The sequence below is a fragment of the Bos mutus genome, chromosome 10, assembly GCF_027580195.1.
Source record: "Bos mutus isolate GX-2022 chromosome 10, NWIPB_WYAK_1.1, whole genome shotgun sequence".
NCBI lineage: Eukaryota > Metazoa > Chordata > Mammalia > Artiodactyla > Bovidae > Bos > Bos mutus.
In genome coordinates, this window is record NC_091626.1 from 49,933,153 (window position 1) to 49,959,029 (window position 25,877).

Consider the following 25,877-nt stretch of genomic DNA (forward strand, 5'->3'; position numbering starts at 1 on the left):
AAGCATCACTATGAACAAAGCTAGTGGAAGTGATGAAATTCCAGCTGAGTAATTCCAAATCCTAAAAGAGGATGCTGTGAAAGTGCTGCATTCAATAGGCCAGCAAATTTGGAAAACTCAGCAGTGGCCACAGGACTGGAAAAGGTCAGTTTTCATTCCAATATCAAAGAACGGCAACGCCAAAGAATGTTCATACTACCGCACAATTGCACTCATCTCACATGCTAGCGAAGTAATGCTCAAATTCTTCAAACTAGGCTTCAACAGTATGTGAACTGAGAACTTTCAGATGTTCAAGCTGGATTTAGAAAAGCAGAGGAACCAGAGATCAAATTGCCAACATCCGCTGGATCATAGAAAAAGCAAGAGAATTCCAGAAAAACATCTACTTCTGTCTCACTGACTACACACTACAGCCTTTGACTGTGTGGAACAAGCTTTGGAGAATTTTTAACAAGATGGGAATACCAGACCCCTTTTCTGCCTCTTGTGAAACCTGTATGCAGGTCAAGAACCAACCAGACAGAACTGGACATGGAACAACAGACGGGTTCAATTGGGAAAGGAGTACATCAAGGTTGTATACTGTCACCCTGCTTATTTAACTTCTACGCAGAGTACATCATGCAAAATGACAGGCTGGATGAAGCACAAGCTGGAACCAACACTGTTGGGAGAAATATCAGTAACTTCAGATATGCAGATGACACCACTCTTATGGCAGAAAACGAAGAAGAACTAAAGAGCCTCTTGATGAAAGTGAAAGAGGAAAGTGAAAAAGCTGGCTTAAAACTCAACATTCAAAAAGGAAGATCATGGCATCCAGTCCCATGATACTTATTTCATGGTAAATAGATGGGGAAGCAATAGAAACAGTGACAGATTTTATTTCCTTGGGCTGCAAAATCACTGCAGATGGTGACTGCAGCCATGAAATTAAAAGACACTTGCGTTTGGAAGAAAAACTAGCACCAACCTAGACTGCATATTAAGACACAGAGGCATCACTTTGCCAAGGTAAGTGTATAGTCAAAACTATGGTTTTTGCAGTAGTGATGTATGGATGTGAGACTTGGACCGGAAAACTGAGTGCCAAAGAACTGATGCTTTTGATGGTGCTGGAGAAGACTCTTGAGAGTCTCTTGGACTACAAGGAGATCAAACCAGTCACTCCTACAGGAAATCAGTCTTGAATATTCACTGAAAGCACTGATGCTGACGCTAAAGCTCCAATTCTTTGGCCACCTGATGCGAAGAGCTGACTCACTAGAAAAGACCCTGATGCTGGCAAAGACTGAAGACAGGAGGAGATGGGGATGACAGAGGATGAGATGGTTGGATGGCATTACTGACTCAATGGACATGAGTTTGAGCAACCTCTGGAAGATGGTGAAAGACAGGGAAGCTTGGCGTGCTGCAGTCAAAGGGGTTTCAAAGATCTGGACACGACTGAGGGACTGAACAACAACAACAACAAGCCCCAAGGGCTGGGTCGCCTCAGGCCAAAAAACTACCAGTGAGAGAGCCCATCTTCAACCATCAGCAGACGACTGGATTAAAGCTTTACTGAGCAAGGTCCTGCCCACCAGAGAAAGACCCAGTTTTTCCCACCATCAGTCCCTCCCATCAGAAAGCTTACACAAGCCTCTTAGCCTCCTCTACCAGAGAGCAGACAGAAGAAGTGAGAAGAACCACAATCCCACAGCAACTAAAACAAAACCAATTACAGAGTATCAATAACCATGAAAAAGCAGAAAGTTATGTCCCAGATGAAGGGACAAGATAAACCCCAGAAAAACAACTAAATGAAGTAGAGACTGGCAATCTTCCAGAAAATAATGACAGTGAAGATGATCCAGGATCTCTGGAAAAGAACAGAAGCAAAGCTTGAGAAGATGCAAGAAATGTTTACCAAAGACATAAAAGAACCAAAGAAGAAACAAACAGAAATGATCACAATAAACTGTGGAAAATTCTGAAAGAGATGGGAATACCACACCACCTGACCTGCCTCTTGAGAAACCTGTATGCAGGTCAGGAAGCAACAGTTAGAACTGGACATGGAACAACATACTGGTTCCAAATAGGAAAAGGAGTATGTCAAGGCTGTATATTGTCACCCTACTTATTTAACTTATATGCAGAGTACATCACGAGAAACACTGGGCTGGAGGAAGCACAAGCTGGAATCAAGATTGCTGGGAGAAATATCAATAACTTCAGATATGCAGATGACACAACCCTTATGGCAGAAAGTGAAGAACTAAAGAGCCTTTTGATGAAAGTGAAAGAGGAGAGTGAAAAAGTTGGCTTAAAGCTCAACATTCAGAAAACGAAGATTATGGCCTCTGGTCCCATCACTTCATGGCAAATACATGGGGAAACAGTGGCTGACTTTATTTTTTGGGGTTCCAAAATCACTGCAGATGGTGAGTGCAGCCATGAAATCAAAAGACGCTTACTCCTTGGAAGGAAAGTTATGACCAACCTAGACAGCATATTAAAAAGCAGAGACATTACTTTGCCAAGAAAGGTCCATCTAGTCAAGGCTATGGTTTTTCCAGTGGTCATGTATGGATGTGAGAGTTGGACTATAAAGAAAGCTGAGCGCCGAAGAATTGATGCTTTTGAAGTGTGGTGTTGGAGAAGACTCTTGAGAGTCCCTTGGACTGCAAGGAGATCCAACCAGTCCATTCTGAAGGAGATCAGCCCTGGGATTTCTTGGCAAGGAATGATGGTAAAGCTGAAACTCCAGTACTTTGGCTACCTCATGCGAAGAGTTGACTCATTGGAAAAGACTCTGATGCTGGGAGGGATTGGGGGCAGAAGGAGAAGGGGACGACAGAGGATGAGATGGCTGGATGGCATCACTGACTTGATGGACCTGAGTCTGGGTGAACTCCGGGAGTAGGTGATAGACAGGGAGGCCTGGCGTGCTGCGATTCATGGGGTCGCAAAGAGTCGGACACGACTGAGCGACTGAACTGAACTGAACTGTCAACTACTAGTAGTCACTATTATAACACTATCGCTGGTTATTATTTTAACAACCAATTACTTGTAAGTTTACTTAGTAACACAAAATAAGAGTTGTCACCACCAAGAAAACACTTCTATGCCATCCACCACCACCCAACATAATTGAACCAGGCTCTAATCCATACTCTGGACAACCCATGAATCAAAAAATGAACCACACTGAAAATTAGAAAAATTTGTATTTAGAATCATAATGAAAATAATACATGTCAAAAATTGCATAATAAAAAACCTTATGGGATAAAGCTAAGCTTAAAGGGACATCTCTACTGTTAAATGTACACATTAGAAACAACAAATGCTGAAAAAAGCAAAGAAACAAAAAATGCTGAACATCCATCTAAAAAAGTTTGAGGACAAAACAGAACCAAACAAATTAATAAAAGAGTAAACAGACATACAATGTGTAAGCCTACAAAACCAAAAGTCAGTTCTTTGAAAAGATTTATAAAATTGATAAATTCTTAGTAAGATGAAAAAAATCATCACATATATATATTAAAAAGACGTTTTGCACAATTTTACACCAATAAATCTGAAAATCTAGTTAAAACTGGAAAATTCCATATAAATCTAATTTACTAAAACTGACATAAAAAAGAAATATAAAATCTGAACAGCCCTATAACTATTTAAAAAATTGAATCCCACAAAGGAAACTCCTGGTCCAGATGGCTTCACCAGTACATTTAAGAATAAAACACCAACCTTGCAGAAACCCATTCTATTGACTATATTTTAAAAATATATATCCAATTTTATGAGGCCAGCATGACACTGAAATCAAAATCATTACAGGCCATCTCAGAGATATTACAGAGTTAGTTCCAGACCACCACAATAATGCAAATACTATCACAATAAAGGGAGTCCACACGAATTTTCGGGTTTCCTAGTGCACACAGAAGCTCCATTTGCACTGTATAGTAGTTTACTCAGCGTGCAGTGGCATTACAGCTTTCAAAATGTACACAGCTTAATTTAAAATTATTTTATTGCTAAAAAAATGCTAACCATCATCTGACAACACAGGGTTGACACAAACCTTCAAAGTGCTAAAAAACACATTAACTGCAAAGCCCAATAAAACAAAGTACAATAAAACCAGGTATACCTGTACAAAAAAGGAAAAAATATTTGCCAAGTCTCACTCTAACAGACAGCTCTCCTAAATCCTAAATAAAACATCAGCAAAGCAAATCCATCAAGGACAACACATTACAATCAAGTTGAGATTATTTCAAAAACACAAGATTTATATAAATAAGTCCAACAAATTTCATCTCACTAATAAAGAAAATAAGAAAATAATGACAATATCATTAAATGCAGAAAAAGTATTTGCTAAAATTCAACATTTGCTGTTTTGAAAATTCTAGCAATCTACAAATAAGAAGGAAACTTCTTTTATCTAAAAAAGAGTATAGTAAGCACCTATGGTAAATATTATACTTAATGGTGACCCTGTGAAAGGTGTCCTTTTGATATTGGGAACAAGGAAAAGATAACCAAACTCAGACCTTTCCTCAACACTGTCCTGGAGATTCTAGATACTAGAGTAAAAAAAGGAAAATACATTAAAACACTTAACGGTTAGGAGAGATGAAATAAAACTGCCATTATTCACAAATAATAGAATTATGCACACAGAAAATACAGAAAGATCTACAGAGGACTTGTTAATATTGAGTTTATTAAGACTGCTAGATACAAGACCAAAAATTAATTGCATTTCTATATACAATTATAAAATGATATCATTTACAACATCAAAAATATCAAATACCTAGGAATGAATCCAACGAAAGATACTTAGGACTGCTGCAAAAAATTATAAAACATTACTGAGAAAAGTAAAAAGATCTAAATGAAAGACTATGTAATGTTCATAGATGAGAAGGCTCAACTGTAAAGATGTCAATTCTCCCAAAACTGATCTATAGAATCAATGAAGTATCAATCAAAATCACAAGAGGTTTTCCGTTGGTTTTATAAAATTTATCATACTCATTCTAAAATTTATATGGAAATATAAAGGGCCATGGAGAAGGCAATGGCACCCCACTCCAGCACTCTTGCCTGGAAAATCCCATGGAAGGAGGAGCCTGGTAGGCTGCAGTCCATGGGGTCACAAAGAGTCGGACACGACTGAGCAACTTCACTTTCACTTTTCACTTTCATGCATTGGAGAAGGAAATGGCAACCCACTCCAGTGTTCTTGACTGGAGAATCCCAGGGACGGGGGACCCTGGTGGGCTGCCGTCTATGGGGTTGCACAGAGTCGGACACAACTGAAGAGACTTAGCAGCAGCAGCATAAAGAGCCAAAAGTAGATAGGATAATCTTGAAGAAGAAAAACAAGATGTGAAAATATGTTCTTCCACGCATCAAGACAATTTAAAAGCTATAGAAATGAAGGTGGCATTGCTACAAGGAAAGACCAATGGACCAGAGAAAAGAATTCAGAAACAGAGCCACACTAGTTTGGATATTTGCTTTTGACAAAGGTGGCAACACAGAGGCTTTTCAATAAATTTAGCTTTACAACTGGATATCCATATGGAAAAAGTGAAACCTGACCTCTTCCTCAAACCATAGAATTTTTGTACGTGGATTTTTGATTTAAATGTGGATGACAAAAAATAAAATATCCAGATTTTATCAATGTGATACACCATACTAAAAAAGTAAAAGATAAAAACCATATGATAATCTCCATAGATGCAAAAAAAGCCTTTGACAAAATTCAAAGGCTTTTTTGATTTTAAAAAACACACAACTTTACAAAAAAATGGGCATAGAAGGAATTCTCCTCAACACAGTAAAGGACATAAATGATAAACCAACAGCAAACATTATTCTAAATGGTGAAAAACTGAAAGCATTCCCTCTAAGATCAGGAACAAGACAATGTGCCCACTCTAACCACTAATATTCAACATAGTTCTGGAAGTCCTAGCTATGGAAATCAGAGAAGAAAAAGAAAGAAAAGGAATCGAGATTGGAAAAGAAATAAAACTCTCCCTCTTTGCAGACAACATGATACTGTACATAGAAAACCCTAAAGATACTACCAGAAAATTACTAAGGCTAATCAGTGAATTTAGCAAAGCAAAATCAATACATGGAAATCACTTGCATTCCTATACAATAACAGTGAAAAAAATCAAAGAAATTAAGGAATCAATCCCATTCACCAATGCAACAAAAAGAATAAAATATCTAAGAATAAACCTAGTTAAGGAGACAAAAGAGCTATATTCAGAAAAATATTTAAGACACTGATGAAAGAAATCAAAGACAACATAAACAGGTGGAGAGATATTCCATAGATTCAAAGAATCAATATTGTGAAAATGATTACACTACCAAATGCAATCGACAGATTCAATGCAATCCCTATCAAATAACCAATGTCATTTTTCACAGAACTAGAAGCAAAAATTTCACGATTCTTTTGGAAACACAAAAAAACCCTGAATAGCCAAAGCAATCTTGAAAAAGAAGAATGGAGCTGGAGGAATCAACCTTCCTGACTTCGGACTGTAACACAAAGCTACAGTCATCAAGACATTATGGTACTGGAACAAAAACAGAAATGTAGAACAATGAAACAAGATAGAAATCCCAGAAATAAACCCACACACCTATGGGTACCTTATTTTTGACAAAGAGGCAATAATATACAATGGGGCAAAGATAGCCTCTTCAATAAGTGGTGCTGGGAAAACTAGACAGTTACATGTAAAAGAATGAAATCAGAACACTTCCTAACACCATACACAAAGATAAACTCAAAATAGATTAAAGACCTAAATGTAAGACCAGAAACTATAAAACTCTTAGAGAAAAACATAGGCCAAACACTCTATGACACAGAGCACAGCAACATCCTCTATGACCCACCTCCTACTGTAATGAAAGTAAAAACAAAAATAAATAAATGGGAGCTAATTAAACTTAAAAGCTTTTGCACAGCAAAGGAAACTATAAACAAGATGAAGAGACAACCTCAGAATGGGAGAAAATAAAAGCAAATGAAACAACTGACAAAGATTAATTTCCAAAATATACAAGCAGCTCATGTAAGTCAACACCGGAAAAGCAAACAACCCAATCCAAAAGTGAGCAAAAGACCTAAACAGACATTTCTCCAAAGAAGACACACAGATGGCTAAAAAACACATGAAAAGATGCTCAACCTCGCTCATTATTAAAGAAATGCAAATCAAAACTACAATGAGATATCAGCTCACACCAGTCAGGATGGCCATCATCAAAAAGTTTGCAAACAATAAATGCTGTAGAGGACGTGGAGAAAAGGGAATCCCCTTGCACTGCTGGGCTTCTCTGGTAGCTCAGCTGGTAAAGAATATACCTCTTTTAATGCAGGAGACCCCAGTTTGATCCCTGGAGGGGGAAGATCTGGAGAAGGGATAGGCTACCCACTCCAGTACTTTTAGGCTTCCCTAGTAGTTCAGATGGTAAAGAATCCTCCTGCAATGCAGGAGACCTGGGTTCGATCCTTGGGTTGTGAAGATACCTGAGAAGGGAACGGCCATCCACTCTAGTATTCTTGCCTAGAGAATTCATGGACAGAGGAGCCTGGCAGGCTACACAGTTCATGGGGTTGCAAAGAGTCAGACACAACTGGTCAACTTGCACTTACACCATTGGTGGGAATGTATATTGATATAGCCACTATGAAGACAGTATGGAGATTCCTTAAAAAACTAGAAATAAAACCACCATATGACCCAGCAATCCCAATATTAGGCATACACCCTGAGCAAACCAAAATTCAAAAAGACACATGTACCCCAATGTTCACTGCAGCACTACTGACAACAGCTAGGACATGGAAGCAACCTAGATGTCCATCAACAGATGAAAGGATAAAGAAGCTATAGTACATATATACAATGGAATATTACTCAGATATAAAAAGAAATGCATCTGAGTCAGTTCTAATAAGATGGATGAACCTAGAATCTATTATATAGAGTGAAGTAAGTCAGAAAGAGAAAAACAAATATTGTATACTAATGCATATATGTGGAATCTAGAAAGATGGTACTGATGAAACTATTTGCAGGGCAGCAATGGAGACAGACACAGAGAACAGACTTATGGACTCAGTGCAGGGGTTGGGGGAAGGAAAGGCTGGGATGGATGGGGAGAGTAACATAGAAACTTACATTACCATATTTAAAATAGATAGCCAATGGGAATTTGCTTTATGACTCAAGGAACTCAAACCAGGGCTCTGTAACAACCTAGTGAGGTAGGATGAGGAGAGAGGTGGGAGGGAGGTTCAAAAGGGAGAAGACATATGTATACCTATGGCTGATTCATGCTGATGCCTGGCAGAAACAAACACGATACTGTAAAGCAATTATCCTTCAATTAAAAATAAATAAATAAAATATCCAGGTTTAAACCAGAGGTTCTGAGCTCTTCTAACCCAAGGCACCTGCAGATAGAATTCAAGATACAAAAAATATTTTTGATATGTCAACTGTATCCTCTCATGCCTTAGCATTTCAGTGAGCCATTTCCAATTGACAGTATCTACATAACTTTGCCTGAGTTTTTCAGAAATTGTTTATAAAAGCTGAGAACCAATGTTCTGCCCTCACTAGCCCTTAACTAATGTGTGTATGTGTGATGCGTGTGAAGAGTGTGAGGAACATAATGTTGCAAGAAGCGCTGGCTCCCAGAATTACCCAGAGATTTAAGCCTGTTCATCACCTGTAAATACAGTCTTTTTAAAGCAACTTTACTTCCCTGCCTCAAATCCAGTATATTCTTTGTGAGCACCACCCATATTAATGACTTGAACTAGAATCCTTGTCTTGGAGTCTGCTTCTTGAGAAACCAAGAAAACCAAGACCCAGAGTTACCAGGAACTTGAGTCAGGGAAAATAATTACTTCTCTATTTTTATAACTGCGAACTGAAGGACATGCTAAATTTCAGTTATGAATATAAAGAACATACCAAAATGATATTAACAGTATTTGTGACTTTGTGTTTAAAAGAAATCACAGATGTGTTACTATTACATGACAGCTCACATCATGTAATACCTCATGCAAATACCTCCAAATATTCTTTGAAATAGTTATTTGTTAGTTTACTGCTAAACTGCACACAACTGCAGTCTTTCTGCCTGTGTTACGCAGTCTTCCTGTCTATAATGTCATCAACTACTGAGCAACTAATTACCTCTGTGCCAAATAATTATTCAACCACAATACAGTTGAGTGTTCTACAACTAAAGATCAACTCAAAGAGCCTTGAGTGAATTCTGATGTTGTTGGAAAATCTATCCTTGCCTTGTGAAGTGTAATATGGAAATTTTAATTCCATACACAACTGAATACAAGTAAATACATTGCATGTGTTTAATTATCATTTTATACTTATGAAATACTGCATAAATTTAAAGGAGCATTCATAGAATTAGGTGAAAAAAACTCCTGAAAATAAAAAATGTGACAGTAGGAAAAAATTATTCCAAAATTAAAGCTGAAAAAAAAACCCCAGAATTTAAACAAACAAAAAAACAATGAGGGGGCCCACAGAAAATTAGAGGATCAGTATAGAAGGATCCACAACTGAATAAGGGGAGATTCAGAATGAGAGAAAAGAGAACATGAAAGGAAGGAGATAACACAAAAGGAATAATATAAAGCAATTCCCCTGAACTGAAGAACATGAGCTTTCAGACTGAATGGGTACATCAAATTACCTACACAAAAAGAGTCTTTATCCCATATATATATATATATATATCTCTGTATGTAAATATTTATAGCTGATTGACCCATTCCACCACATCTTGACATTTCAGAACACCAGGATAAGGGGAAGATTCTTAAAACCTCTACAAGCTGGATGGAGCTGGGAGAACAGGGTCTTAATGGCACTGTACCTCTCAAATAGCAACATTGCAAGGCAACAGAACCATGACATTTGTGGCGGATTCATTTTGATATTTGGCAAAACTAATACAATTATGTAAAGTTTAAAAATAAAATAAAATTTAAAAAAAATTCTCAAGGAAAATTAGTTCCCACCAAATTCTATGCTCAGTCAAATAAAGCATAACAGCAGAAGAAAGAACTGCTCAGACTTGAGAGGCCTCTAACATGTTTTTTCCCCATTCATCTTTTCTCAGGAACCTACTAGAGGATATCTCCATCAAAATAAGGAAAGAAGATAAATGATGCTAAGAAACAGAGAATTTAACAAAGAAGATGGACAGAGAATTCCCTGAGGTTGGTAAAAGAAAATCCTGAACTGAGAGCTCTCTATTAGACTCCAAGAGCAACTAAGCCAGACTGAGCAACTAAGCCAGAGCAAAGAGAATACACATTTCCAGGATACCTTCTACCGGGAATTATACTGAGAGGAGATTCAAAGAACATCAGAGGTGTGAGGGATGAATTAGGTATACAGAAAACTAAGCAAACAGTAAAACATACTATTAACACCAAAGTAATGATTCCATGAAGAATCTTTTACATATTCTTAATAATGTGCATAATAAATACTGGTTTTCCCAAATATTATGAGACACTTAGAGCAGAAAGATAGGAGGAAGGGAAGTGAATACACATATGTGTGGTTAAGTGGAGATGGAGTTGGGGACATCAGCTAGAGAACTAGTCTCAGTCTCCATAGTAGTGAGGCCAGAGATGATATATAAAACCAAAAAGAAAAACAAAATAGTTAAACAATGGTAGCATAAGCAAGTTACTTAAGAATATGGAAAGAAGTATTTAAATACGCAATTGTACAAATCACTGCCTATAGGACACAGGAATTAAGAGTGGGATTCAGAAGGGAGTGCATCTTTTCATTGCAAATCTAGTAGTATTATTTTACTTTTTAAATTATGCATATATGCTATTTTTAAACATAAAAATTATTTTTAAAAACCATAAATTTTTGCAATGGTCAAATAATAAAAATTATAGCCACTATTTCCCAAATGCCAACTGCCTATGGGAGACATATCAGGTATTTCACAAAGCTATCACCTATTCCTCAGGCCACCTTTGTAATGTAGGATCCTTCCAATTTTACAGATGAAAAATCTGAAAATGAGAATGAGTGAGGAATATTTCTAATTCTTTTGTTTTTTCCTGTTTATGTATTGTTTGGTCCTTTACCTTTCCAGCAGTAGCAAAATATTCACCATCAGGGGACCACTCCATCAAATGTACAGATACTGAGGTTCTAAAAAGACAAAGTTAAACAGTTAGCATTTTTTAAATCTAGAACACCTTTTATATATATATATATAAATGGTCAAAATAAGATTTTTCATAACATCATCAAATAAGAGTGTTTTCACCTCTCTAAAAATAAATCTAAATATTTCACCTCCCTAAAAATACAAATTAACTCATTAAAACCAACCCAAGGTTCACTTTGGGGATCCAAAGAATGCAATTAACATGCTTAAATGATATCACAACCTACATGCTCCACCAACATCTTAATGCAACATTTTAAAAACTGAGCTCATCACCTTCCCTGGCTAGTTGGATCCCTTCATATAATCTGTGTTGTCAATGGTACAGCCATCCTTTCACCACACCTTCCCTCTGCCTATCCCATCTATAGTTTATGCGCTAATGAATACTTCCTTTGTGTCAACCATCTGAACCCAAATCCTGAGGTTATTAACTATGAAAATATTTTCATCTTTTTTTTTAACAATCTATTGTAGCACATATTAGAGGATGAAGTTATAATGGGTTTTGGTCAGAAAAAGTCTATTTTCTAGGCTTCTAAGATCATTATGAAAGGGAACTTTGTTTAGGAAGCATTTTTTAAATTAATGAACAACAGAGTGAGACACTAACTTGCACTGCCAGATGCACTTCCAATCATTTAAAACAGGAAGAATTTTATTATTGATTTCTTCCTCCTCTTCCAGAATGTCACCTCCTGGAGGAGCCCACAACTGAAGAGAATCGGTTGCTGTCAACAATCTGTTATCTGAAAATTAAAGAATGTTCTGTAATAAGCAAAGATTATCTGGAGAAATAAATACACATGAGGGCGTCTACTCCAGTCTATAAACTGTTCCGTGAAAAATAAGCAAAACTGTCTATGAAAAATACTTGTAGAGTATATCCACTTAAAAAGTTGCATGAATCACTAGATAAGAAAACTTGAGAGAAATAGAACAACAACAACAAAAAGCGTACAGAGACATTGTCTATCAGGTAAAATCTAGGGGAAAAAAAAAAAAAAAACAGCAAAGTAGAATAACAAAACAAACCCAAAGAGACTCTGACATATACAACACAGGATATTCTCTGGCTATGAGACATAACTAAAGATTAATAAAATGTTTTTTTCTACAGACTATTAAAATTACCCTCATTAACTGCGAATGTAAAAAGGGACAATAACCATTATTATTAGAAGTTTCTAATCTTTCAATATTAAAGACAATAATTTCTTGAAATACAAATAACAAAATGAGATAGGTTTTTATCTTGTTTTATTCCTAATTTTATTTCTTAATAAATACAATAAAAGTAAAGTACAACACATTAACTAATGAAACAAATCATCATTGTTTCTTGGAACAAACATTCAAAAGTAGGGGGGGAAGCACAGAACTAATAGTAAATTAAGCACTATACAAAGCAGTTTATATGAAAAAGAAAGTACACTCATTCAGTAGCCAAAAAAAAAAGAATATTACTGATCGTTTTCTTATTGTGGGAGGCTATATCACATTGTAATCATACACTTAAAACAAATTATTAACTTTCCATAATTTTTAAAGATAATTGCTAAATACCTTGAGGGTCCCATGCTAAATTGTATGTCACGGAACTCAAAAAAAACTGCCCAGTTTTAAGCCACTGACACTTGAGTTGCTGAAATATACAGAGAAAGAAAAAAAGAAAAAGATACGTTTTCAAAATAATGTCCACAAACACTACATTATCATTTTCTTCAACTTAAGACTTCATGATCTGAAACAAATATAAATATTTCACTATTATTTTCAAAATACTGTTTTAAAAATCATTTACAGTGGTTCCACTTACTATTCTATCATATAAAGCTGTTTGCCATGCCCAGTCAAAGCATGTCTCCCAGGCTTCCTTCCTTGTCTAAAAACACATTCTTATTCCTAGGGTATCCTTTCTTCTCTATCTGCACACTCCTACAGTTACATCAATAACTAGCTAAACCATTACCTCTCCAGTGAAGCCTCTTCTGACATTTTGGCAGCATTTAGAGCAGTTTTTACTTGCTTTATACCACTGTAACAACCCACTCCAGAATTCATGACTGAAGAATCCCATGGACAGAGGGGCCTGGAGGGCTACAGTCCAGGGGGTAGCAAAGAGTCAGACACAATGGAACGATTTAGCACACACACAGCATGGTAACGCTGATCAGACTGAATTATCTGTTTATATATCTGACTCTCCTATTACACTGTAACTCTTCAAGGGCAGGAATTATGCCATAATGAGCTTTGTGTACTGAGTGTGGTAATGTCTAGTACACAGATGCTCAATAAACATTTGTAAAAACAAAACAAATGCACATCAGAATGAAGTGCAAATTAACATCATCTTCTGGCGTCAAAGTCTAAAATAAAACTAGGTCTACCCTGATAGCTCAGTTGGTAAAGAATCCAGCTGCAATGTGGGAGACCTGGGTTCAATCCCTGGATTCGATCCCTGGGTTGGGAAGATCTCCTGGAGAAGGAAAAGGCTACCCACTCCAGTATTCTGGCCTGGAGAATTCCATGGATAGTCCATGGGGTCCCAAGAGTCGGACAAGACTGAGCGACTTTCAGTTTCACTTTTTCTTTCAACCTTCCAAAAAGTCAACAAATTTAAACTATGTAATACATAAAACCCACAAAGCTGACATATATTATATTTGAGTAATCTGCATCCTATTTTATTACTGTTTTCATTGTAAAGTATAGAAAGAAGATTTAAAATTTAAAAACCAAAGGCCTTTCACATTAAATTCAGTAAAAAAGTTTAGCTATTTCTTTGCAGTAGACAAACATAAAATGTACTTTTGTGAAAGTATGGTGCAACTTAATGCATGTCAAGTCATCCCCAACTTTTATTAGGCAAGTTATATATTAACTGCTTGGCAAGTAATAATTTAATAAATGATAATACCCTCTCTAATTATAATACCTTAAAAATATTTTTAACAATTAAATAATTTATTCAAGATTTCATGACTATCTGGAAGTGGAATTCCAAAATACAACTACAAAACCTGAATTTCAGTATATAAAAATAATTTTATATTTTTTAATTAGGGAAAAGGTTATTTTTTAAACCCTATCTCTACTAACCCAACAAGTCACAATAGTATTTTAAATATTACTCAACAAATCTATTTTAAAATAATAATTAAATTATTCCTAAAACTGGAGCTATCCCTAGTATTCTTTCCTTCAATATTTTCTCAGAGTGTAACTTGTGGACCAATTACAAAGCAAAAATTTTGGAAGTGAGGTCTGGAATCTCAATTTTTTTCCTTTTTTTTAATTTAATTTTTATTTTATATTGGAGTACAAGTTATTTACCACATTGTGTTACTTTCAGGTGTACAGCAAAGTGAATCAGTTACACATATACATATATTTTTTTCAGATTCCTTTCCATATAGGTTATTACAGAATATTGAGTAGAGTTCCCTATGCTACACAGTAGGTCCTTGTTGATCATCTATCTTATATAGATTAGTGTGTATATGTTCATCTTAAACTCTTAATTTATACTTTCCCCTTTTTCCCTGTGGTAACTGTAAGTTTGTTTTTGAAGTTTGAGTCTCTGTTTTGTAAATAAGGTCATTTGTATCATTTATTTACTTAATCTGAATTTTTAAATATGTACTCTAGATGACTCTTAAGTACCCAAAACTTTGATATGTATTTCATAACACTATTAGAGGGAAAAGACTGATATAACTTGTACTTCTGAAAAGAAATGTAATATTCACATACATATATTTAATGAAAAATATCAAAACCACTTATTTACTGCATTTAATAATACAATATTTTTTTTTAATTACTGGTAAATATGTCAAGAAGTGAAATCCTGGCATTCAGATTTCACACTGGCAGTTGAAAATATGTCTCAGATGGTGAAGTCCCAATGCATACAGTAATTTTAAATTTTTTAAAGCATTCTACCCATATTGGATTTTCTGAGTATTAAATAACATAAAATATAATTCAGTACCCAGAGAGTAGAAGTAATGTTCCAAATACTGTTCTAAGTACTTGAGAGGCATCAGTGAACAAAAGAAACAAAGCTCCCTACCCTCATGGAGCTTATATGGAGCTTACGTTACTTACTAAATGGTAATCTATAAATAAATAAACAAGGTTAAGTACTATGGAAAAAAGGTTAAAAATAGAAGGACAGGCAGGTTAGGATGAAGGTGGGAGAAGCAAGTGGCAATTCTTAAAAGGACAGTCAACGCACATCCCACTGAAAAGGTACTACTGAACAAAAACAAAGGGTCTGTAAGAGCTGGGCCTGGAGCTATCTAGAGAAAGAAGGACATTCCAGACAAAAGAACAACCAATGTAAAGGCTCTAAGATGGGAGGGCAACTATCCAAAGAACAGTGAAAATGCCACTACGGCTGGAGTGACCAGAGAGGACAAAAATAGGAGATGAGCTCTGAGAGGTAATAAATGGGTACAGATGCAGGGGCAAGACGAGGGGTGGAGGAAGGACTGTGGTCCGTTCTAAGAATTTGGGGCTTTACATGTGAGAAATATGAAGCCATAAAAGACTTTTTACCAGAAAAGTAACATGATCTACTCTGCTAAGAGAAGAGGCAAGGGATACGTATAGACATTAGACAAGAGACTAGTCATCTAGATAAGAAATAATAAATAAGAGTTCAACTACAGTAGATTCCAATTAACAAGGCAATCTCAGTTAGGAATATTCTAGAAAACTGAGTTTCTAAAAGGCCTAGGGATATATTCCCAGTGAATGTAAAAGATTTTACCATAAATCACCAGACTAACTTCACACTGATATTCCAGTCCACCTTCAGCACCTGCTCCTAAGGAGCTCTTTACTGCTGTCAACTGGATTCCAAACTCAATTATAAAACTTTTCTACTACCATTTAATACTTACACAATTTCTCTTATGAGAATTTATGCCCAAGGGCTCAAAAATACAAACAGCATTACCATATGAAGCTGCAATCTAAAAGAGAATAAACAAAGCATTAATATTTAAGGAAAAAAGAAAACAAAAATAACTTCCTTTTTATAATAATGTGTAAACTGACTGCATGCAATCCGAATACAGTATTCATGGTTTATTCTTTTCCATAAATATAACTGGAAAAGTCCTGGACTTAAGAATCTCTTCTCTGTTCAAAAATTCAACAGGCTTTATTTTACATATCAAATATAAGGCTGACCTATTCAAAGAAATCATCTTTTCCTATAAAAATTTCATTTTCAAATACATAAATAAATTTTACTAACAAAGATACATTTCAATGGTACATCTGTCAGAAACCTTACAGTCCAGTGAAAATACTATTAAAACCATGAGAAGTAGAAAAAGACATCAAAGAGCAACAGGTATTAAAAATATATCAAAAAAATGACATGAACTATACCATCAAACAAAAAAAATTACCAATTGGGAACACCATGGAGAAGAAGGAATAGAAAAAATGGACTAGGGAGAAACCAGAGAGACATTCTGCAACTAAAGGATAAACAACTGATGTGGCCATCTCCAATGAACTTAAGCCCAGGGTCTGGGGGCCAAGAGGACTTTGTTCCAGGTCACACACCTAAGAAGACGACCCACAAATTCCTCTTTCCCTAGGAGCTATCAGTGCCTGTTCTCTAGTAATTCCTTGAAAGCCAGTTCCCAGTTCTATCCTCCTGTTGGCAAGAGAGAACCAATTGCAGGGAACAGACCAAAAACCCTCTCTTCTCACACCTATCATGGGTCTATGAGTTAACCTATAAAGCTAAATTAGGCATTGGTTTTTAAGGTTAACCAAAAAGATGCACTCTGATTTCAGGGCACTCTAACACACACAAAAAATGTTATTTTAATTGTTATTTAATATCTAACACTCTTTTCAAGAAAAAGCTTTCCCTCCACAATGGTAGGAGAAGAGCTACTTAAAATGCCTGGCTAAGGTAACACTCAGGTGGAAGTGTTATGAATGATCACATTCAACATGTAGATGAATGAATGAACAAATGATTATCATGGCTTAATACAAAGTCCTAAACTGAGAGTAACCATCACAAGGACTGGGGATAAAGAAAATTTTAAAAGATGGCATTAAAAGACAATGAATCAGGGATGTCTCAACTTGGTCTTCTTTACCTCCAACCAGGATAGAAAAAGTAAAAACATGGTTATGAAAACCAAGGTCTTCTATATTCAAAAAAAAAAACTTTGCTCCCAGAGAATCTGCTTATTCTTATTATCACCAGCACATAAATAACTTTTTAAAATGTGTCTCTGACAACTATCATAACAGCTCCAGGCAGGTTTAAAGCTACCACACTTGGCATAGGGAGATAAGCAATGAAAAATTAATGAGAAATCTGACACTGAGTGTTTTCTAAAAAGTAAACAATACTTAAGGAGAACAAATGGGGGGGAAAAAAGTCATAAAAGCAAGAAACAAGTATCAGAAAACACCAGGAAATTCAGTGTTTTATACTATGTCAGTTTTTGGTTTTTTTACTGGATTGTCATATTATTCATACAAATATTAAAGCTTGATACAAACGGGAAGGTAGGACGATGTGGGTACCCAGCAGGTGGGCAGGGGTAGAAATGGTATAATAACTGTAATTTATTGTTTGGCATAAATTTGCATTACTATATAGCACCATAAATATTCTGATTAAATATATATTTGATAAAATTTGTTATTACTAAGTAAATACAAATTTCTAGAACACTAAAACTATTACAGGAAAAATATCATTCTTATATTCTCATAGAAACATTTAACTCTGCTACACAATACTGGCCTTAAAGAACTGCTAGAATATACAGCAAAAATGCTATATTTACTTTACATATAATGAAAATTTGATGTATATCATGTTTGAAATTTGGGGGGAGAGCAACAAATGATGAAATTTGAATAATTTTAAAATAAATTCTCTGTTCAACATCTGAATGAATGAGCTTTAATATTCTTCAAATGACAAATAGTTTCATTAAATTAACAGAAACTTTACAAAGCATCAGTTATATAACAAATATTATACTAGATGTTAACAACTTGCTACATTTCTTGATAAAAATCTGACATTATTGTTATTTGAGAGAGAGAAGGTATGCTAGGTATAGAAGATAAAGGTTTACTTTCCTGCTACTGGCATAAAAGCTGCCAGAATTATCAACTGGAAGAATATCAATAGGAACAGGAATGTGAAGCCTGCAGATCTTTTAAGACAGTATATACAGGAAGAACAATTATCACTTATCAGCTTAACAGTTCTTCATGATTTGTATACAACCTATCATTACCCTTTCCTACAAATAGCCATCTAAGCAAGGTATACTACATAATTAGAAATTGTAGGCAAGCCTTGTACAGAAGCATAAGAATATTCTCTGAGATAGTTAAATATATTAAAAGATGGTATTTAATAAAGTAAATAAATCCCTTACTCTTCCATGTTGGTTAGAACACTCCACACAGCTGACTTGGATGTTTCCATGCTTAGCACCAGGGATGATCTGCACACATTCAAAGTCACTTGCCAAAATAACAATATCACAGCCTGATCCATACGCCTAAAAAGAAAAGTTTTATATTATGTAAAATATGTAACTTGTGAATTATTATTAATCTTAGTTTCTGTTGCTATTGCAAAGGATACTATGACATATCTTACAAATACAGTTAACGTAATATTAAAAATATCAATTTCCAAATCAGAACATAAAAAGTCACACCAGATGCATGACACACCATACATTATCATTCAGTCACTGCTAACTAACAGGAAAAAAGGTTCTTCCAGGTCTTAAACATTACAGCCTCCATACCTCATTAATCCTTTTGTTTGGAATTTCTCTCTAATGCTCATCTCAGAGATGAGATGAGACCCTGAAAAATAAAACCTTCATCTGAGAGTAATAAGGCATTGAAGGCTGCAGTTGTGTTCCCAGGGTTCAAACCAGGCTTCAGGAAGATCAAGATAGAAATCAGATGCATTTTCCAATACAATTCCACATGGCTTAAAGAGCTAGTTAAATAGACATGAACCCCCGAGGCAGAATTACATGTACTACAGGCAAACACTAACCAAACTCAACTGCCTAAATAAATCCATGATGAAGCCTGCCTGCCCCCTCCCCTCAAGCACAACAGATAAGAGCGAGCGAGAGAGAGAGAGGCACAGAGAGACAGAGACACACAGACGGGGAGGAAACCAATTCAAAGTGGCTACACACACACATTTAAACAAAATAAAAAACAAACCAATATATAAAATGTGACAAATATTTGCTATGGAAAACAAAACACAAAGTCAAGTTCCTGGAAAATTCCCTTGTTCAACAGAACTATACTGAGCAAAACTACCTTATTTCTTCCTATTGCCACACTTCTTGATGTGTGCTATTCCTGTTTTGCAACTTTGTGAATTTTATGATGACACAAAGAGCAGAGGATGGGGACATTTTGTTGTTGTTGTTCCAAACTCAACTTACAAGTAAATATTCAAAACACCTAACAAGATAATTCTCAAATTAAAAAGCACCATAAATATAAGGTTTATGAGGTGTTTCCCCTGCCCCACTATTTCTACAGCCTTAAGCAACATGGTCACATCCTGCAAAATACAGATATCCAGTAGCCAGGGCTGACATCTGTTAACATCTAAGCCAGTGAGGTCCACATACGGCTGTTAATGAAAAAGGGAACTGAAGGTAAAGACCGGAAAGACAGACACTATTTCTACCTGTTACCAAAACTTCCAATGTTACCAAATACCTTCAACTCCTGTGTTTATGTGTACCAAAAAGTTTCCCAAATGGAAAAACAAAAATAGAATTTTAAGCATAGGAAATATAGGGGAAAAAAATCACTCACAGGAGGAAATAACTACTTATACTCTCCCAGACAAGGCAGATTTGCTACACTATACATTCGAGAAAGCTAAATTGATTGGTAATAGTACAGGCAGAAAAGTCTTTACACTTACATTATTAAAATAACAAAAATAATCTTACCCTTAAACATTTCACAATTTCCAAAGTGCTTTATAGCATTACCTCAGCAAAGCAGATTGATGGTAAGAGCAAAACCTGACGGAGACTGGAATCACCACAGGCAGGGTTTTCAATGTCTGTTCTGCAGTACTACTTGATCTTAAGCAAGTTACCAAAGTTCTCTGAGCTCTTCCTTGTGGTAAAATGGAGGAAACAGTACTTACCTCACAGGATAATAGAATTAAAGTAGAAACTCTATCTACAGTGCTTAGCACACATCACTCATTAAAGAAACAAAACAGTGCGTGATGTCCCAAGTTTGGGATAGCAACTGGGAATACAAAAACCCAAGATGTGGTCCCAGGGAGTCTAACGGGGAGATCACCTAGTGAATCACCAATCACAATTAAAGGATGAACTGCCGCAACAGAGAGAGATGTGTTAAGTTACTCGCCGAAGACAAAAGGCATTCAATAAACATTAGGTCACTCCCTCTTTCACCTTTGCAACAAACCTGAGAGGAAGAGATTATCATTATATAAATAAACATTCAAGTTCATTTATTTTCCCAAAATTATACAGTAAGTGGAAGATATTCAAATTCAGGTCCTTATAATTCTTATGTTCTTTTCCCCTATATGACATGTCAAAGAGACATGAAATAGTTCAGATAAGTCTTCTCTGGAAGATGGGCCATCCCCAGCAACTGCTGCTCTGGACCTGGGCTCCTGCTGCTCAGTCACTGAAGAGGATTTTTACTTCTCCCTAGATGGCCATAACTGCCTGACCTTTACTACAGGACATGTACCATGCTCCTCAGCAGTCGAGAATCTTGCCATCTTTCTGAACTGCAATAGTTCTCAAACCTGGCTGCATCAAAACCACCTAGGGAACTTGTTAAACATACAAATTGCTTGGTCCCACCTAAGACTTACTAAATGAGAATCTTCATGGGTAAAAGAATTTTGCAATATCTATCAAAATTACATACAACATACTCTTTGATTAGACAAGTCCTTATTCTACTATAAGCATACTTACAAAGTTTGCCAAAATATATAAAGAAGGATAATCACTGCTTCATTATTTAAAGCAGCAAAAACTGAGAATAATCATATCACCTATCAGTAGGAACCAGTATTTTGGTCATTTGATGTGAACAGCTGACTCACTGGAAAAGTCCCTAATTCTAGGACAGACTGAGGGCATCAGAGGATGAGATGGTTGGACAACATCACTGAAGCAATGGACATGAGTTGAATTTGAGCAAACTCCGGGAGATGGTGAAGGACAGGGAAGACTAGCGTGCTGCAATCCATGGCGTTGCAAAGAGTCGGACATGACTGGGTGAGTGAACAATATCATCATCAGTAGAGAAGTGGTTAAATTAATGAATATCCACAGAGTAGAATACTACACCATCACTAAAAGTTTAGGGACCACTGGTCTAAAACAGTCAAATCCTTTATCAAACTAGTAATTAACCATCATAACAGAACAATAATGTGTGGTACCAGGCTCCTGTGGAACCACCCTTACGTAATGCCTACTATTTTATATAATATCCATCTTGCTCTTGCTAAGTCACTTCAGTCGTGTCCGACTCTGTGCAACCCCATAGACGGCAGCCCACCAGGCTCCCCCATCCCTGGGATTCTCCAAGCAAGAACACTGGAGTGGGTTGCCATTTCCTTCTCCAATGCATGAAAGTGAGAAGTGAAAGTGAAGTCGCTCAGTCGTGTCCGACTCTTAGCAACCCCATGGACTGCAGCCCACCAGGCTCATCCATTCATGGGATTTTCCAGGCAAGAGTACTGGAGTGGGGTGCCATTGCCTTCTCCATAGTGACCCCATGGATTGCAGCTTAACAGCCTCCTCCGTCCATGGGATTTTCCAAGCAAGAGTACTGGAGTGGGGTGCCATTGCCTTCTCCGATAATATCCATGGTCATGGCTAAAATGGAACCCATGAACTACTGCAGACAAAGAGGTGGAAAAGTACAGAAGTTGAATATTATAATTCTTTACCTTTCTCCAAAGAGTCTAAAGTACACATAACCCCCAAGTATGCAAGGACAGAGGACTCATATCAGTCACTACTGAATTACATGAATTCTAATTACATGAAGGCTCATAAGATTTTATATACATGTGTGTTTATCTGGTTGCTACTATACTGAAAGGTCCATCAGAGCAAGGATCAGGTTCTTGCTTACCACGGTAGTCCCAGCACCCAGCACATAAGCAGCCCTCAATAGATACAGATACCTGTATAACAATAAATGATTCAAAATTATCCTATTTGCTTATCCTGATAAACAAATACTAACACAACTCCAGAGAGTACAGGATGTGGGCTCCTTTGTACTAGGTAAATAAATCTCTCTGACTTGGCCAAACATAAACTAGCTACTCCACATTTCTGGGTCCAGATGTCTATATACCTGGAAATTTGGTTAAGAATACGGAGTTCAGACAGTTGATATAAACTAATAATTTGGCCAAGTTTATGATGGTAGCTATACAAAGAAAGAGATATTTTGGCTCATCTTCCGATCTAATAGCATCATGGATTTAGAAGACCCACCAGAAGGGAATCTATCAAAGCCTTCCTTAATTATTTACCATTTATTGAATACCCTCTATGATCAGGCAGTCTGCTAGGGGCTGATATGAACATTATATCTTCACAGGCCCCCTTTCAAAGATGGAGAAACCAAGGCCCGGAAAGGATAAGTGACTCTCCCAAGTTCACAGAGTGAGGATTCATTTACGTCATAATAAAGATCCTTCTCCTTCCACTGCATCACCCCAACTCTCTTCCATTAAGATGTCTTAAAGGCCTATGTACATCTTTGTGAAAAGTGAAAGTTGCTCAGTCGTGTCCGACTCTTTGCAACCCCATGGACTGTATAGAATTCTCCAGTCCAGAATACCGAGTAGGTAGCCTTTCCCTTCTCCAGGGAATCTTCCCAATCCAGGGATTGAACCCAAGTCTCCCGCATTGTGGGCAGATTCTTTACCAGCTGAGCCACAAGGGATTGCAGTCCCAAGTATAATTTCCCACAGCACCTAGCTCAGACCAGCAACTAAGAAGGTTTCTACAAAATCTATAATTACTCAAGAGATTTCCATTCTTTCAATTTTAGGTCAAATGCAATTTTTTCCATTCTTCATCAGAATTCAGTTTTACCAGAGGAAGAATTTATAGTGCAGGAAGAAAAGCAAGTACTCACTGGGACTACAAGCAAATACTAACACAGCTCCAGAGAGTACAGGATGTGGGCTCCTTTGTACTAGGTAAATAAATCTCTCTGAACTAGCTACTCTACATGTGGTACAGAGGTCACAGGATCATTACAGGGAAGCAGGAAAATGGGCACTAAGCCCTTTCTGGAACAAATGGAATTGCTTAACTAAGTTCATCTTCCCTTGGGTTCCTGGGAGAACCATCCCTATGCCGTAGTACCATATACCAGTACGTATAACAGTATGACCTATAAAATATTTTATCCTTAAGTCAAGGATATGATTTGTCCAAACACAAAGATGAAGTCCAAGAAAAGAGGAAGAGTCCTAAAAAGCATCTTTTCCTTCTATTCATGTGGGAGTTTCTTTTATGGAAGGACTGAACTGTCCTTATGATGATAAAGAATAACTACTATAACTAAGAGATAATTGTATAGCCCAAGTTCTTAAGGCAATGACGTGCTCTAAAAATATCAACCCTCACTTCTTTTAACCTTACTTTTGGAGACCAAATCCATCCTATGAGGAAAGAGAAAAGTAGTCTCCTCTTTGAGCACTGAAACTAACTTTCCAACCTGGTTGAAGTTTTCAACCTGAGTCCTCTGTGTGTGAGTCATAGTTGATCTGGAGAGGTCTCTGAAATCCTGCAAATAATATTTAAAGTCAAGTGAATGTGCTGATTTTCCCAGGGACCATAAATCTCCTTTGTCTTAAAGAATCTCTTTCTTAGACAAAGTGTTATATTACCCCAAAATTATTACATGGAAGCTAAAAACTTGTGTATTTGTTATTACCAAGATTCTATGTTTTTAGTTGTGATACCCAAAATTTCATTAGGAGTCCTGTCAATTAGTTGAGGCTGAAAAACAAAGCAACTCTCTTCTACTTTATTAAAATGTTACACATGAAAAAAATGTCTCATTTTCTAATGCCATAAAATTCTCTGAATTAACACACCATCATGATCATAATATACTACTGCTTCCTCTAGTGGGTTCATTGTCCTTCTCAACAATTATTAAGTGTATCTGAATAGGCGTAACAGAGTCTGCTTTAACCTCAGTTTTACAGATGCTCATCACTGTGACTATATTATTTTTAAAAATGCAAATAACTAATATTCATAACTCAAACACAGTTCTAATTTCTCAGATTTCCCTTCAGTCTTAGCTAAATTAAACTGTAAAGGAATGGGATCTTAGCTGCCTGACCAGGGTTGAATGAACCCAGGCCCTCAGCAGTGAAAGCACTGAGTACTAACCACTGGACCAGCAGGGAATTCCCAATTTTCGTTAAAATCTTACACAAACATGACCTTTACTAAAAGAAAACAGAGTACAAGTATATTAAACTGGCATTTTCTATGGAGTAGTTGGATGTTTTAACATCCTGGTAGTTGCAGGGTCAAAGTTTAAGATCACTGACAACTGCTGACAGATGGGTCTATATTTTAAAAAGAATAGCACTGATCAATCAAGAGGCACTAAGCATGTTGAAAGGTTTCACTAATAAAGTGTTATAGTCTAATTTAACAAGAAAACTCCACAGTGTTACTGTTAGACTACCACCTCTCCCTTAGAGTTTTGATTCATATAAATACAGGGCACCCGTAATTAAAAGCTAGAAAAATAAATACAAGAAAAATCTGCCATTTATTGAAAGCCTGCTGGGTAACAAGTACTGTACTAGGCATTCCATATTCCTAGTCTTTCTTTCAAGACTGCAGTAAATCTACCAGTTAGTCATTAACCCCACTTTGCTATGAGGAAATGGAAGTTCACACAATTTAATCAAAATTTTAAGTCACAAGGCACACACAGTGGCATATAAATTTGGATCTTTTTGCGCTTTTATTTATACACTGGTAACAGTAAGCCCTATGGACTGGCCAGCATGTATAAAAACTGAGAATTACCTTTCAACCTCATCAAATCTGTACTCTAAAGCTTAAAAGTAATTTCCCTCATCAGTTCAGTTCAGTTGCTCAGTCGTGTCCAACTCTTTGCAACCCCATGGACTGCAGCACGCCAGGCCTCCCTGTTCATCACCAACTCTAGTTTACCCAAACTCATGTCCATTGAGTTGGTGATGCCATCCAACCATCTCATCCTCTGTCCTCCCCTTCTCCTCCTGCTTTCAATCTTTCCCAGCATCAGGGTCTTTTCCAATGAGTCAGCTCTTTGCATCAGGTGGCCAAAGTATTGGAGTTTCAGCTTCAACATTAGTCCTTCCAATGAATATTCAGGACTGATTTCCTTTAGGATGGACTGGTTGGATCTCCTTGCTGTCCAACTGACTCTCAAGAGTCTTCTCCAACACCACAGTT

The 25,877-nt window shown here is 36.5% G+C and overlaps 1 protein-coding gene across 1 annotated transcript in view; it reads right to left on the reverse strand.

Annotated features, from left to right (window-relative positions):
* Positions 1-25,877, reverse strand: part of DMXL2 (Dmx like 2) — a 167,465-nt gene that overhangs the window by 109,366 nt on the left and 32,222 nt on the right. Inside the window, 5 exon segments of the mRNA XM_070377897.1 lie at positions 11,219-11,285; positions 11,918-12,053; positions 12,871-12,949; positions 16,221-16,292; positions 18,756-18,881. Coding sequence (XP_070233998.1) covers positions 11,219-11,285; positions 11,918-12,053; positions 12,871-12,949; positions 16,221-16,292; positions 18,756-18,881 — 480 coding nt within the window.